Consider the following 13,685-nt stretch of genomic DNA (forward strand, 5'->3'; position numbering starts at 1 on the left):
TTGTAAGCCAATCTCATCCTAAATGTCATGAAAGTAGGCTTTTCTGTAGAAACAACTTTATACATGGCCAAGCACCAGTAGCTTCTATTAATCTAAATTGTGTTTACAGTTACTCTGTGGCAAAAGAGAACAACAGAATGAAAATGAGTTGTAAGAGGGAAAGGCACTAGCTATTGTTCATGTATATTGTAATCCTATTCATGCAGAATTGTGTATACCACACACTAATTCTTTAAAACTGAAGTAATATGCTTTGAATGTCACAATGATACAATAATTTCTTTTGTTTAGGGTCCAATTGGTGAACAGGGGAGCCCTGGCATTCCAGGCCCGTTTGGTCCTCGGGTGAGTATAATATTTCAGGTTTAAGGTATTTCTTGCTTGTTTTTTTCCACAATCAGATTGCTATTTCTGCTTCACTTTTATTTCACTGGCTTTTGTTGACTTCAGTATTATGTAGTGATTGCCCTACTATCTTTTGCTGAGAGACATTACCTTCTTTGACATAGTAAAGCTTTGATGTAAGTGTAGATTATAGCTAGATGAAAAGGTCAATTCAGAAAAACTACAGGGCTACAGTCTCTTTTTATAGATGCTTTTGCTGCAGCTGATGCAAAGCCATATATGTGGCAGCTCTGCTAATTGCTACTCTGCCTTTCACACCCCCATGTGCATCAGTCACCCGAAGGCAAAGAAGAAATATGACTCCCTTGGATGTGCCCTAGTGACAATATATCTCCGAGGCTGTGTACCTGTGGGTGTACAGCAGCTACTCCAGTTCTTGTAGCACCTGGAATTGAACCCACTTAAATCATTTAGGGAAAAAAATACAGCTCATCTAAGGTATATTGGCTGAGGTGATTGACTTCAGAAAAACAGCATCGAAGCTGTCTTCTTACTTTTGGAGAAGAATTAAAAAGGTGGTAATAGATAGAAATAATTGGATTGCTTCCTGAAAAGATATTGATCGTAGAGGGTATTCGTTATCAAATGCTAAAATACATTCCTCTTTCTCTTTGCTTTGTAGGGTCCTCCAGGTCCAGTTGGTCCTTCCGGCAAAGATGGAAGTCCCGGTCCACTTGGGCCAGTTGGTCCTCCTGGTGTTAGAGGGAGTGTAGGAGAAGCTGGACCTGAGGTAAGTTGATGGGAATATGGAGGAAAAAGGTAGCTTCAAATAAGGAGATTTTTACGGTCTGTTTCATCGCTTTCTTAAACATCCTTGAGCTCAAGGCAAAGGGTACATCTTGATACAGGTTTTCCAACAAATAGCCAGGGTAACTATGTATTGAAAGGGCTCATTTCTTACTCTTTTTCATCTTCTGGACCCAGTCTTACCAACCTGTGCTCTCCTTAGGCCAACCAGGGGCTACTTCTGCAGTTAGCTCACTGGATCTGCAGTTCAACGTGGCTATTTGTCAAGTTGTGTCCTAAAACCCCAGGCCTAAGCATAGGAAGCACCTGGAACCAGCTGTAGTTCAAAGTCAGTAGTCCCACAAAGGTGGCACTGAACTTCCAGCAGCGTGCTCCAGCATGCCTTGAGTTCAGGAAATCCTTCAGGCCAAATGAACAGCCCAAACCCTAACACTCATCTCACCTGACCTTCTGCCTGATCTGAGGTTTATATACATCAACCATGAGCTGATTCGCAACTAATGAAAAACAGTTTCACCATTTCAGTAAAAGTTCTACACCTTTGCTAAACACCCTGAGCGTATTCCACGTTTACCAATTCACAACATCCTGAGTCATAAAGCATAAGTTATGCTATCCCAAGGAAAAAAAGTTAAGAAAATTAGAGGGATTTGAGAAAAGGGTGGTCTGGATGATCATGTGAAGAACTGAAAGACTGGTATTGCTTATTTTGGGGAAGAAGTGGAAAAGATGCAATAAAGGTGGAAGAAAATAGAGACAAGACAATAGAGGCAAGACAGAGAAGGCAGTTTCTGCTTTTTTTCTGTCTTGTAAGACGTGGTGTTTCCTGTGTTTATAGTGTGCTAATATTCACCCTATTTAATTTGAATTCCTGCCAATTATCGGTATCTCCACTTCTGCCAAGGCACCAGGACTTGAACGAATAGTCTATGATAGAGCATAAGAAGACAATGTGTATCCAGATCCTTCATCTGTGTAATGAGACAGTACAAGAAATGTTGCCTACCAGTAACTTTAGTTTTGCTGTCCATGGTGGCTTGCTGCATCTACAAATTGGTGCCACAAAGTGAGAATATAAAAGTTAAGATTTAATTTGCTAACTAATTTTATTAGTTTGGGTGTGTGCTCTGCAGTAAACATTTGGGGCGCTAGCTGTGAATTCTGAAGTAATTGCTCTCAAAAGAAATGCCACATTCTGATAGACCATTTGATGCACCAGAGCATCAAACTCACAGTGAAGGTATGTTGCAGAGTTTTTTGCTGCCAAAGAAAAGCTGGCAGAGCCTGCAGATGCAGTTATGTTTAATAACAGGTACGTTCTGTCTCAAGACTCAGTTACCTCCCCAAGTGTCACAATTCAGAAGGACCTCACAACCCATCATTGAGGAAAACATACTTAGTCAGGAAACCACCTGCTCTGATGAGTAAGGGTGACATAGATTCTGTCTCTCATACCTGACACCAGAAAGCTCAGCACTGGGCAGGCCAAAAGTAAAGCTATTTCTAGCACCAAATTTTCCATCCAGGTTTTATTAGTTGAAAATGTGCCTGAGGGGACTCAGGGGAAGCAGGAATTTTAGATTCATCTAAAAACCACTCACAGCTGTTGGGAATTTTGTGAAATAAAGTTATTAGGCAGGGATTTGAACAAGGAGAGACAGATGGCTTAAAAAAATGGACTGAGGTAGCCATTCCTTGATGACTTTTTCCAGCTGTTAAGTCTGAAATCAGGAGTAGCAGAAAATTAAGCAAGGTATTAAGACAGGCAGAGAGGGCATGAAGCAGAGAGAATACTTTGCATGCAGTTCTAATCTCTTAGCCCTGTACCTGGAAATATGAATTGTTTATCTATTCTTGAATTTTCCCTGCACTTTAGTGTGATTGGCCATGAAGTTTTGCTCTTTTAGTGGCTGATTTAGCTATCATTTTGTATAGTATTTACTCTGCTGTGCCTCTATTGCCTTTTTTTCTTTCTTTTGTTTTAACCTTAGGGTCCACCGGGTGATCCTGGCCCTCCCGGCCCTCCAGGCCCTCCAGGCCATCTCACTGCTGCCATTGGTGACATTATGGGACACTATGACGATGCTATGGCAGATCCGCTGCCGGAGTTTACTGAAGATGAAGCAGCCCCCGATGACCATAATAAAACAGACCCAGGAGTCCATGCCACCCTGAAGTCACTGAGCAGCCAGATTGAGACTATGCGCAGCCCAGATGGGTCAAAGAAACACCCGGCACGGACTTGTGATGACCTGAAGCTGTGCCACCCATCCAAGAAGAGCGGTGCGTATAAACACACCACCTCCTTTATGTGCCATCTGATTCTGTCCTATTTCCAGTAGATACTTGGTCACTGGAAAAAAATTAGTAGATTTTGATGGTCTAAATTGACATTCACACTAGGACCTTGAAAACTTCTTGCCAATAAAGTATATATTCCAATGGATACCGTATTTATTTACTCAGTATTTATTCAGAGGTATTTTAAAATCTTAAATATTTTATATTTCCATGGGACACTGCTTCTGAAAGTGTTTTCACCATGGAGTACTACTTATATTATGACAGAGCTAGGTTGGTTCCCCTATTGTGAATATTTGTTTAATTGCTGTTAGCTCAAAACATTACCTCTGGGCTGATAACCTGTGAGTGCTTTCCATCTAGAATTCTCTGCTGCTGCTTCGTAGTGGCAATTTGTGGGCAGAAATGTGCTAATGTGCCATTTAGGACTTGCCCTAATTTAGATGGATTACCAGTGATAAATCAGAACAGACTGGAAGGCAGACATAATTTGCAGCAGACCTTACCAGCTTCTTCCCTGGTTCTTGAAACTTTGCCTCCAACATCAGCATTAGGAGGGGCTGCCATTGGTTTCTTATATGTAGGGAAAACTGTCTTCTAGCCATTGCGGGTTCTTTACGCGCTTGGAGTGTCCACGAGCTTTACAATGGATTATACAACCTTAACCTTAAACAACTTTCAAGTCTGCATTCCCCAGTTTTGAAATATTTGGAATACCGGTCAGCATGTATCTTGAAGTAACATTATAGTGTTTACCTGATGGCACACATTAAAACATACATCAGATTATGTGAAACATATGCCTGTTTTCCTTGTGTTTTGTACTGTCATTGCATGCTTTTGCTTGTATCTCCCCAGTTATTTCAAGAATCTTACATAAAATGTGGTTCCATTACATTATGTCTTTGCAGGTGAATATTGGATTGATCCTAACCAGGGGTGTGTTGAAGATGCTATAAAAGTATATTGCAACATGGAAACCGGAGAGACCTGCATTTCTGCAAACCCATCTACTATACCACGCAAAACATGGTGGGCCAGCAGGTCAGCTGACGCAAAGCCCATTTGGTATGGCCTGGATATGAACAGGGGATCACAGGTAACTAAATATATTTAATGTCAAGAATCTACTTCTATTAAACTTGTTTCCTTCTGGTTCAGAACTTGATCTGCTTTTCTGTGCAGATTCTGCTACAGTCAGAACTATTGATTGACTGGCTTTTATTCAATTGGTTGTTATCATACAGTAATCACAGGAAAGAGCTGGCAGAACCAATGCAAGTGCATCTAAGGCTATAAGTGTACCATTGCTGGAAGACATTTATTTTTCTTGATCCCAAACACTTCAACTTGTCTAGCAGCCTACTTCAGTAACTTACCACCCTTGTCCTTAAAAAGTGTAGTTTTACCCTAATACATGATTTAAACAATTACTGGTTTAATTTAATTCTACTTTTTTTTTTTCCCAGAAAGCTCTTTATTACTAAAAAATACAAAGCTTGCTTTATAAATCCTCTCAGCTAATCCATTTTTAAAAAATATATGAATGCTATCATATGTGTTAGAATGTTCCATGCTGAATCCATCAGTCTCCAGGCAGACAAAAATTAAACTCTTAGCCTTCTGTCGGGTTTTCCCTGTGTAGTAACTTCTAAAACTGGGCTTAATGATCCTGCCAAATAACAGAAGCTTATGCTATGCAAAGTATATAATAAATTTACAAGCTTTTGCCATTTTTATTCCTAGTTCATCAAATCAAAAGCACAAAAAATATTTTAATTGTTATTTCATAGGAAGTAATTAAATAGCTTTAAAATAAGTATTTGGTGTGTAAAAATAATAGTGCAGTTATGAATTGGATTCCTGATGGAAGTTCAGAACTTCAACAACTGAGAACAGACATGACATAGAGAACAGATGTGATTTTGGTTGCTTTTATTGAGATGCTTTCGCTTATTTTTAAATTCAGGAGAACTTGCCATGACCCAAGATGTCACAGTTCATGTTTAGCTACCTGCAGACCTACATGTAGGGGTTTTGTAAGTCAGATGCCCCTTGGAGGAAGTCATCTTCAGGATTACTGTAAAAGAACACTTAATTTTTGAAAACGAGGTTAGATTTGATAGGAGTATGATCTATGCAATAGCCTAAATAATAAACATGTGAGAGATTGCTAAACAGAGATAACAGATTTCGTAAAAAATGACAGTGTCAGTGCATAAGATTTTCTGTGTTCTTCATCAAGTTCAGAGAAATTTATAGTCATTCATGACTCTTTTTTTTTAATGATTCACAAAGCATGAATTAAATTAAACCTGCGCAGGTAGGGAAAATATCTCAGGAACTTTTTATATTGGTAGAAAAATTGCTTCTGTTTTTTGTAGAAACAGTGGCATATTGTAAAATATTTTTCAAACTTCTGTGTGAGTTAGTTAGTTGATAAAGTCCATATGGAAATCTATAGTTATTTTTATATACAATACAATACAAAGCCTATAGAAAGCAAGCTGCTAATTTTGCAATATAGCCGGTACGTAATAAAAGGTTTTTCTGTGCTTGACTTTCCTTATCTAGTTTGAGGTTGCTCTATGTACTATTTCATACATAAGGCTTAGATCCTACTGAATCCCTTTTTGAAGGAAAGCAGAATTCATTCCAAAACTTGGCATATCTGTGGAGACCCACCTGCCTTTCAGTTGTTCAGCTGGAGAGCTTTACGGTCAAAATTCTCCAAAATGATCCCCATTACAGGATGTCTACATTAATTTATCCTCAACTGGCAGCAAATTAAAAAATAAACCTTAGATTTTATGTAATAGGGCTTCTGCTAGTCATATCTGCAAAGGGTTGTGATAATGACAGACGTTTCTAAAATTTTTGAACTCTTAAAGAATTTTTGTATCATGTATGTTCATCTGTTTTTTTATCTTCATAGTTTGTGTACGGGGATACAGCTGTCACACAAATGACGTTCCTGCGCCTCCTATCAAAGGAAGCTTCCCAGAATATCACGTACCTTTGTAAGAACAGCGTTGGGTACATGGATGACCAAACTAAGAACCTGAAAAAAGCTGTAATTCTGAAAGGGGCCAATGACCTGGAGATCAAAGCAGAGGGAAACAGTCGATTCAGATACACTGTTCTGCATGACAGCTGTTCCGTAAGTTTGGGTGTTTTGTCATTTCTTATGAAGAAAAAGGACTTTTGTCTTCTCATGTTTTCAGCTCTTCCTTGAATTAGAAAAAAATAATCCATAGAATGGGGTAATTAAAGTGCTGCAGAATTTCACCGTGAATTATAGAAGTAACCAATCAAATAGATATTTTACTACAATTCTAGCTTTGCATAATGGAAGTCTGCACTATTTAGAGGATATTTACAAATTACTGGTATTACTAGTTATCGGTGAGCATACTGAGAGAGGTATCTTGCCATGTTGTGTTTTTCAGTACTTGTGTACCCCTGTGTGGAGTCACACAAAGAGGTTGGGTAACCTCAGGCGTTTGTCTGCCAGGGGAAATGTTCTGCCCAGAAAATCTTAGTGGGCATAAAAACCAGCAAGTAGTAAATTTTTTCATGTTCATTAGTATTCTCAGCCAAGTCCAAGAGACTGGCAAAATATTTCTAAAATTAGTTTTAAGCTTGAAATAAATTAGAGTAGTCTCTGTGCTTTAAAATAATAAAGCCCACGAATATGTGTGCAGGCACATATTAAAACACAGAGAAGAGTTTAATAACATAAAAATGAGTCCAGCTCAAGGGGAAATCCTGCTGTGTCAGTCTGATGGGTCTGTTCATCAGTGCAAAAGCTGTATATATTATTATTTTTTTTTTAAATAACCAAGGTGCAGTACAGGCAAGGGGGTGTTGCTCAGTGAAGATACAGTGAGACCCTTCTGAACTGTCAGACAGCTGACTCGCCAGCTGGGATTCCGACTGTTTCTGACATGAGTTCTGGCCTAAGTTTTTCTTTTTCTTTTTTTTCTTTTTCCCCTACAGAAACGTAATGGGAACACGGGCAAGACTGTCTTTGAGTACAGAACACAGAACGTGGCACGCTTACCCATCATAGATATCGCACCGGTGGACATTGGCAGCACCGACCAGGAGTTTGGAATCGAAATTGGGCCGGTTTGCTTTGTATAAGAGCAAGGGGGGAAAATTAACACACTACCCAGCAACAGCAGCAATTAAACACATGAACTTAGACTGATGGAAGTTAATCCTGAGACTCTTGAAGTAATGGCTGATATTGGATCAGCATTGTATATACGGTTCTTTTTAAATGCCCGGCCTCCTTTTGAATATTTATTTTACTTACAAACCTTCCGTTTTAAATGATTGAAACCAACTTTTTAGTACAACAATACGATTTTAAGAGGATTGATGTGCACCTTTTAAAAGTAATATGAATCTTTTCCTTGCTTTTGTTTCAAATTATTTTGAAATTTACAGGTATTCAAAATATATAGTTTTAATGCAGGACTGTGTAAAGCTCTAAGGATTATTTCTTTTGCTTGGATGCATACTGAATAACAGAAAAAGTAGAGCACTTTTGTGAACCGCTGGCTATATTTCAGTCATACCTGCTCCCTCAACCCCAGTTTGTGTTCCTGTGGTTGCCAGTATGGTAGTCATCAACAGAAATCTATGTCTTTTGTAGAAGAAAATCTCTTCAGGCAAGATCATCTTAATTTGGCATTGTCTTTCCTTCACTTTCCTATGCAACAGTCTGCTCAGAAGAGTATTCCATAGCCATTATTAATTTATGAAGTAAAAGTACTCCTGGGGTAAATAGAGTTTTTAGTAGGGGTGTCCCGTATCTTAAATTTGAAGGCCAAACTTCACTTCTCACAATGTATCTGTGTCATTCTCTTAAATGATCCTTCATCTTCAAAATACATCCTAAACCCAATACTTGTTGATTTTCCAATACTTGCCCATCTAAGAAGCCATTACATGTCAAATTATACAGATGTCTTATATACGGTGCCAATTTATGTATGTGGCAATTCATTCACATGTATACCAGACCAATTGTTAATAAAGAGAAAGAAAGTTTAGAAATTCATTGTTTTTAGCTGACATCCAGACATGCATCACCAGGAATTTGACTTATTGGCCTTGAGCTGTCAAGGCAAGAAAGTTCCATCATTTCTTAGCATGAGCTACCTCATCTCTGGAAGTTGGGATGCATTTAATATTCTGTTTTTACTTTAGATATTAAAAGGTGCTACGCTTCTCTTGTTATTTCGATAAAGGAGATAGGCAGGGCAAAAACAACAAAAAAATGATGGTGCTAAATGACTCTGTAGGAGGCTGATGAAATAAAAATGCCTACTGTCAATGCCATTTTCAGAGCTTAGCTGTTAGGCTTATGGTGTTTGAGAGAACAATGTTACAGTGCATTTATTTGTTGATCATACATTATATAGAATGTTTTGTACCACTAACATGCTTTATTTTGTAAAGTATGTGGGTACAAACTTACTTAGTTGTTTTTTTTTTTTTAATTGCATCTGTGCTTTCCACGTTTTTTGTTTGTTCCTTTAAAAAAAATAAACAGCTGGGGCCATCCCTAACGAAAGTCATGCACATAGCTTTATTCATGTATCTTTGCAAAGCATTTAATTAAATACATGCTTCTCGCTATGTAAGTGGTTTCCTTTTTGTAGAATTCCTTCTAGTGTGTCCCATATCAGTTCATTTCCATGAAATTCGAAATTGAGGTGTTTACTTTTGTTTTGTTGCTGTTTGAATAACTCATTTGCAATGCATTCTCCTGGAGTATTTTGCACTTAGGAATATAAAGGCATTATGAATAATGCCCTCTTTGTGCCAGTTTTTACAGGATGGGTGTCAATTTGTACGAGTTAATCGCCAGCATTCCTATTAAAGCTACCTAATTAGGGTTGTTTGAGATTCCAGAGAAAGAGAATTTTTATTCAAGACTGAATAAAATGTGACTTAGCCAATGGTCGATGTAAGTTATCTCTGCTAGATAACAGTTTCTGGACAAGCCATAAAGTTTCATTTGTAACAAGGTAGGGAAGAATTGACATTCCTTTCTTCCTTCTGAAAGGGTAGGAGCTTTGTAGTTTTCCAGTCGTTCATGTGCACATCCGTAGAGGGTAGGTAGGGACTTGGGATGAAAGTTGACAGGTTCATGCTGACGTTATCTGTTGCTTTGGTTGGCCAAGCAGGAACTCGATGATTTCTTTTTCACTAGCATGAAATACTTTCTATAAGGATGTGACTCAGGAATTAGCTTTACATCTTGGATTCTTAAATTATATGTGTTCAGTTTTACTGAATAATCTGAGGTCTTACGGCAGCACCAGTGGCTGTGTTCATACCTCTACAGGACATTTATCCAGATGCACACAAGAAATAACATTTGGGGTATAGACGCATGATTGAAAGTTATTTTTAATGTCTGATTTTCATCAACAGAGTTATTATGAACTGTGACTGGTATAAATGTTTTATGAGGTTGTTTAAGGAGAAGAGTATTTCATTGTGAAAAATACTTGTTTTTTCTTTTCAAGTCTCTTTGCATCTTTATCTCCATACGAAGCATGCAGTATTTCCTCAACTGGGTGCTTCGAGCACTGAAAAAGAGCTTTACTTAGAAAATACTCTGTGGTAACATTCTGCAAAAAGGGTTGCTGGAGAATCACTGAAGTGAAGTCTCACTCGAAGTGTGAGCTTGCAGGAAATCCACATGCAGTATTTCCTCAACTGGGTGCTTCGAGCACTGAAAAAGAGCTTTACTTAGAAAATACTCTGTGGTAACATTCTGCAAAAAGGGTTGCTGGAGAATCACTCGAAGTGTGAGCTTGCAGGAAATCCAAGTAGTTAACTGAGGAGTCTTTGTAATGCAAGGAGTTTTTCTTCTCTTGACTAATTATGTTTATAGCATACATGCATATTACATCTTTCCCTGGTAAAGCATTCCTCAAAGTATCATAGAATCTTTTTAAGCGTTCAAGAAAGTAAAGGGAGGTTGGAAGTGCCAGGAATTTCACTACTTTAAACTGCTTTAGCTCTTATCCAGGCAATGTGGCATAGCCTCCTGTAAATACTGCTTTAATTTCATGGACCTAGAATGAATGAGATGATAATTTGCAGAAGGTTGATTTACTTATAAAGTAGCATTATGTAAATATCAGCTATTTATGACATTCAGTGGAGTTCTTTCTTTCTTGCAAATGGCTTTAGAAGTGATAAAAAAGGCAGTTTAGAGTGGTTACAATAGTATAATATCAGAGACAGTATTTAAATTAAATTCGAGTTATAAGACTTGGTTATTGCTGTTGTTTTCCAGAACTGACCTGTCCGCAGTGAGAAATGAACCCCAGGACTGACACTTGTTAACACAGTCTCTCTTGGTTTCTCAAAAACAGTAGTGCAATAGTTGTGTGGCAACTGTTCAGTAAAATCTCATCTAGAAGGTAAAATTCTGTTATTCACTGCTCATAATTTAGCATTTACTCTATGTTTACATCAGTGGTGGAGTTGATGATACAGTAGTTTAGCTTGAACGTTTAGAGAAAAACATTTGGATTCTTTTGTAATTTGATTTTAACCAGTTTATCTGGATTTCCAATGTTTGTTCTGAAGGTGCTTGTATCATCACTGTCATGCTTTTATCCGTTACCACTGAACTCTAGATATAAAATAACCAGACTTTGTATGTAATTACACAGCTGATTACAGCCTTGGGACCAAACAGAGCTTGCCTCATGCGAGGGGCCCTCTCAGTGGAATGGGAGCCTTGCCTTTCTAATTCTCACTGAGAACAAAAAAAGCAGCTGAGTATGAAAAGCAACAGCTTTGGTCTACAGGCTTATGGGGTATTTAACACTAATTATTCACCAGCAGGGCATCTATTTTATACAGCTGCACAGTAGAATCCATTTTGGATTTCTTTTCTCAGTCAGTGTCTCCTAACACTGACTGCTTTTTACAGTGTATTATACTTTTAGATTTCTTTCAAGTTAAAACTTTGAAAAATTACATTCTTGCTGAGGGAGGGAAAATGTGAAAGGTCTTTGTGATATGCTCAATGGGCCTTGGAGCTGATGATAAATATTCCCAGAAATGAAAAAGTTTGTTTATCGGAAAGCACAATGACCAAAGAATTGATATTCAGGTATTGCTGAGCAGATTTTTATTTTGCTATTGACTAGTTGTAGTTATCTTTCACCTTTATATTAAGTATATATTGTATTTTGCAAGGAGTTTAGAGGACAGAAGTGATCACAGTGCTACAGTTTATTGGATACATCAGCTAACATGCCCAGTGCTTTAACTGGGTAGTATTAACCTTGCTTTATATACAGTATAATTCAGTAATATTAATACTGTAAAAAGAAAACAAATAATGTTCTTGCTCCTTCTGTATTTCCTAGAGGAGCCCATCACTGAATGCATGTGTCAAATGAGATAATAGCCACCCTGCTGCATTAGAGCCTTCTTGCAGAGAGCTCTTTATACTGAGTGGTTCTGGATGCCTAGAATGTAAGGCAAACAAGGAATTGATGGTTTAAGTCCTTCCTGAACAAGAGGGGTTTTTTTGAATCACAGTTTTGGATTTATGCACCTCAGTTTTAGAGTGACTATGGAGAGTTTATATTTGGGCTGAATGTTTGCCCTTCTAAAAGGCTGATGGGAGCAGCTTAAGATGCATCTCCTCCACCCTCCGTCCCTACTGACCTTTCCATTTTTCTCTTTTCTTTTTTACTCCCCTCTAACTTAGTGGTTATTCTGTTGTCTCTGGGTGCATGAGAGCATAGGTTCAAATCTCATGGCCTCTCTCCCCCAAACTCCTTCCTTGCCTATCTGTTATCTTCCTTGTAGCTACCATAAATCCTCAGCTCTGAGGTTTTTAAATGCTAAAGAGATTCTGTAGAGTACCAGGAGCATTACCTGCAGCAGAAGAATGCATAAAGCAACACATAAATATAAGAAAGAAAATGTCACGGAATTATAGCTAGCAACACAACCAAAGTCTATAAAACATAGCAAGAAAATAGAGGAGAATGAGAGATTATTTTTTTTTTCTCTTATTACTGTAGGGTAAGAGCTCTTAGGTTTCTTTTATCTCCTGTAGCTGCCCGAGATTGAGAAAAGTAGTTATTGGACTGGTAAACACTCTCATAATCTATGGCTTTTTAAATTATTTTTTCAGGAAATGAAGGCTATACTTCCTAGGCAGTTGGTCTCATTGAGAGAGGATATTTATAAAAAGAATAGGATTCGAGGAAGACAGAGTAAAACAATTGCAAAAGGAAAAGCACAACTAAATGGAAATGTAGAAATGGTAATGGAAGAAAAGAAAGATTTCCAGAAAGTAAGTGAATGCCATAGAGAAAACAAGGTAAAAGTGATAGTATTAGACAATTATGGTATTATCATTAAATGAATGTCATGCCATAAGGTAAAACAATATCAGCAGTTTAATAGCTGAAACAGAAATGCCAATTAAACTGCAGATCCATAGACCCAGTTGGCCAAACTGGATGTTTATGCTACGGGAAAAAAAAAAAAATTTGATTCTGAGTTATTATGTCCAGTGGATTACAATTTGGTTGCTAGGAGATTTTATGTGTATGTATATAAGATTTTATTGAAGTGTGTGATTTCAAGCATATTCTGCAAAGTTCGGACTGTCCATAGAGGAGCCCTCTTGAGGAAAATTCCTAGATTGGAACCAGCTAGATTCACTTTCTTAAAAAGTAGAATGTTTTAAGCCAATGTATTTTACCTGTTGTCATGCTATTTAGAAATATAACTCTTGTTAAAATTAGAGGTAATGCACTAATAATGCTTATTATTAGTGTATCAAATAGAGATCATGGGGACCATTATGAAGAATATGATGAATTATAATTAAGAATCACTTGCATTAAACCCTCTCTACCCCAAGAGAGCATATATATGGTCAAAAAGGGAAAACAAGGTACAAAAGACCAGCTTTCTTGTGATGTTGCTGCTCATTCTGATGAGGTGGTTATTGGCCAATATCTTTAGGAATAGTACAAGAAATAACCTGCGTTTTCCACAAGCTGAAGAAGAAAGGACGGAGAAGAGCCGATGGGTTGGATAATGTTGAGGTGGATCTGACCAGAGCGATGCAAAGATTAAAGCTGAAATGCTTTGTAGATTTGCACAACGTCGGAGAAGACTCGGGGAGCTTGGTTGCTAATATGTCTGTTGTGTTGTCAGCA

General features: G+C 37.8%; 1 protein-coding gene across 3 annotated transcripts in view; it reads left to right on the forward strand.

Annotated features, from left to right (window-relative positions):
- The window catches only part of COL5A2 (collagen, type V, alpha 2), a 164,434-nt gene extending 155,329 nt beyond the window's left edge, over positions 1–9,105 (forward strand). For all 3 annotated transcript variants that reach the window (XM_014954601.1, XM_014954600.1, XM_014954599.1), the window contains 6 exons: positions 292–345; positions 1,028–1,135; positions 3,144–3,435; positions 4,365–4,552; positions 6,389–6,613; positions 7,453–9,105. In XM_014954601.1, the coding sequence (XP_014810087.1) occupies positions 292–345; positions 1,028–1,135; positions 3,144–3,435; positions 4,365–4,552; positions 6,389–6,613; positions 7,453–7,599 (1,014 nt within the window). In that variant the 3' untranslated portion in view covers positions 7,600–9,105. The remainder of the gene's footprint in view (positions 1–291; positions 346–1,027; positions 1,136–3,143; positions 3,436–4,364; positions 4,553–6,388; positions 6,614–7,452) is intronic.
- Positions 9,106–13,685: the final 4,580 nt, after the last annotated feature.

This window comes from Calidris pugnax, unplaced genomic scaffold (genome assembly GCF_001431845.1).
Source record: "Calidris pugnax isolate Ruff unplaced genomic scaffold, ASM143184v1 scaffold103, whole genome shotgun sequence".
NCBI classification, from domain to species: Eukaryota; Metazoa; Chordata; class Aves; order Charadriiformes; family Scolopacidae; genus Calidris; species Calidris pugnax.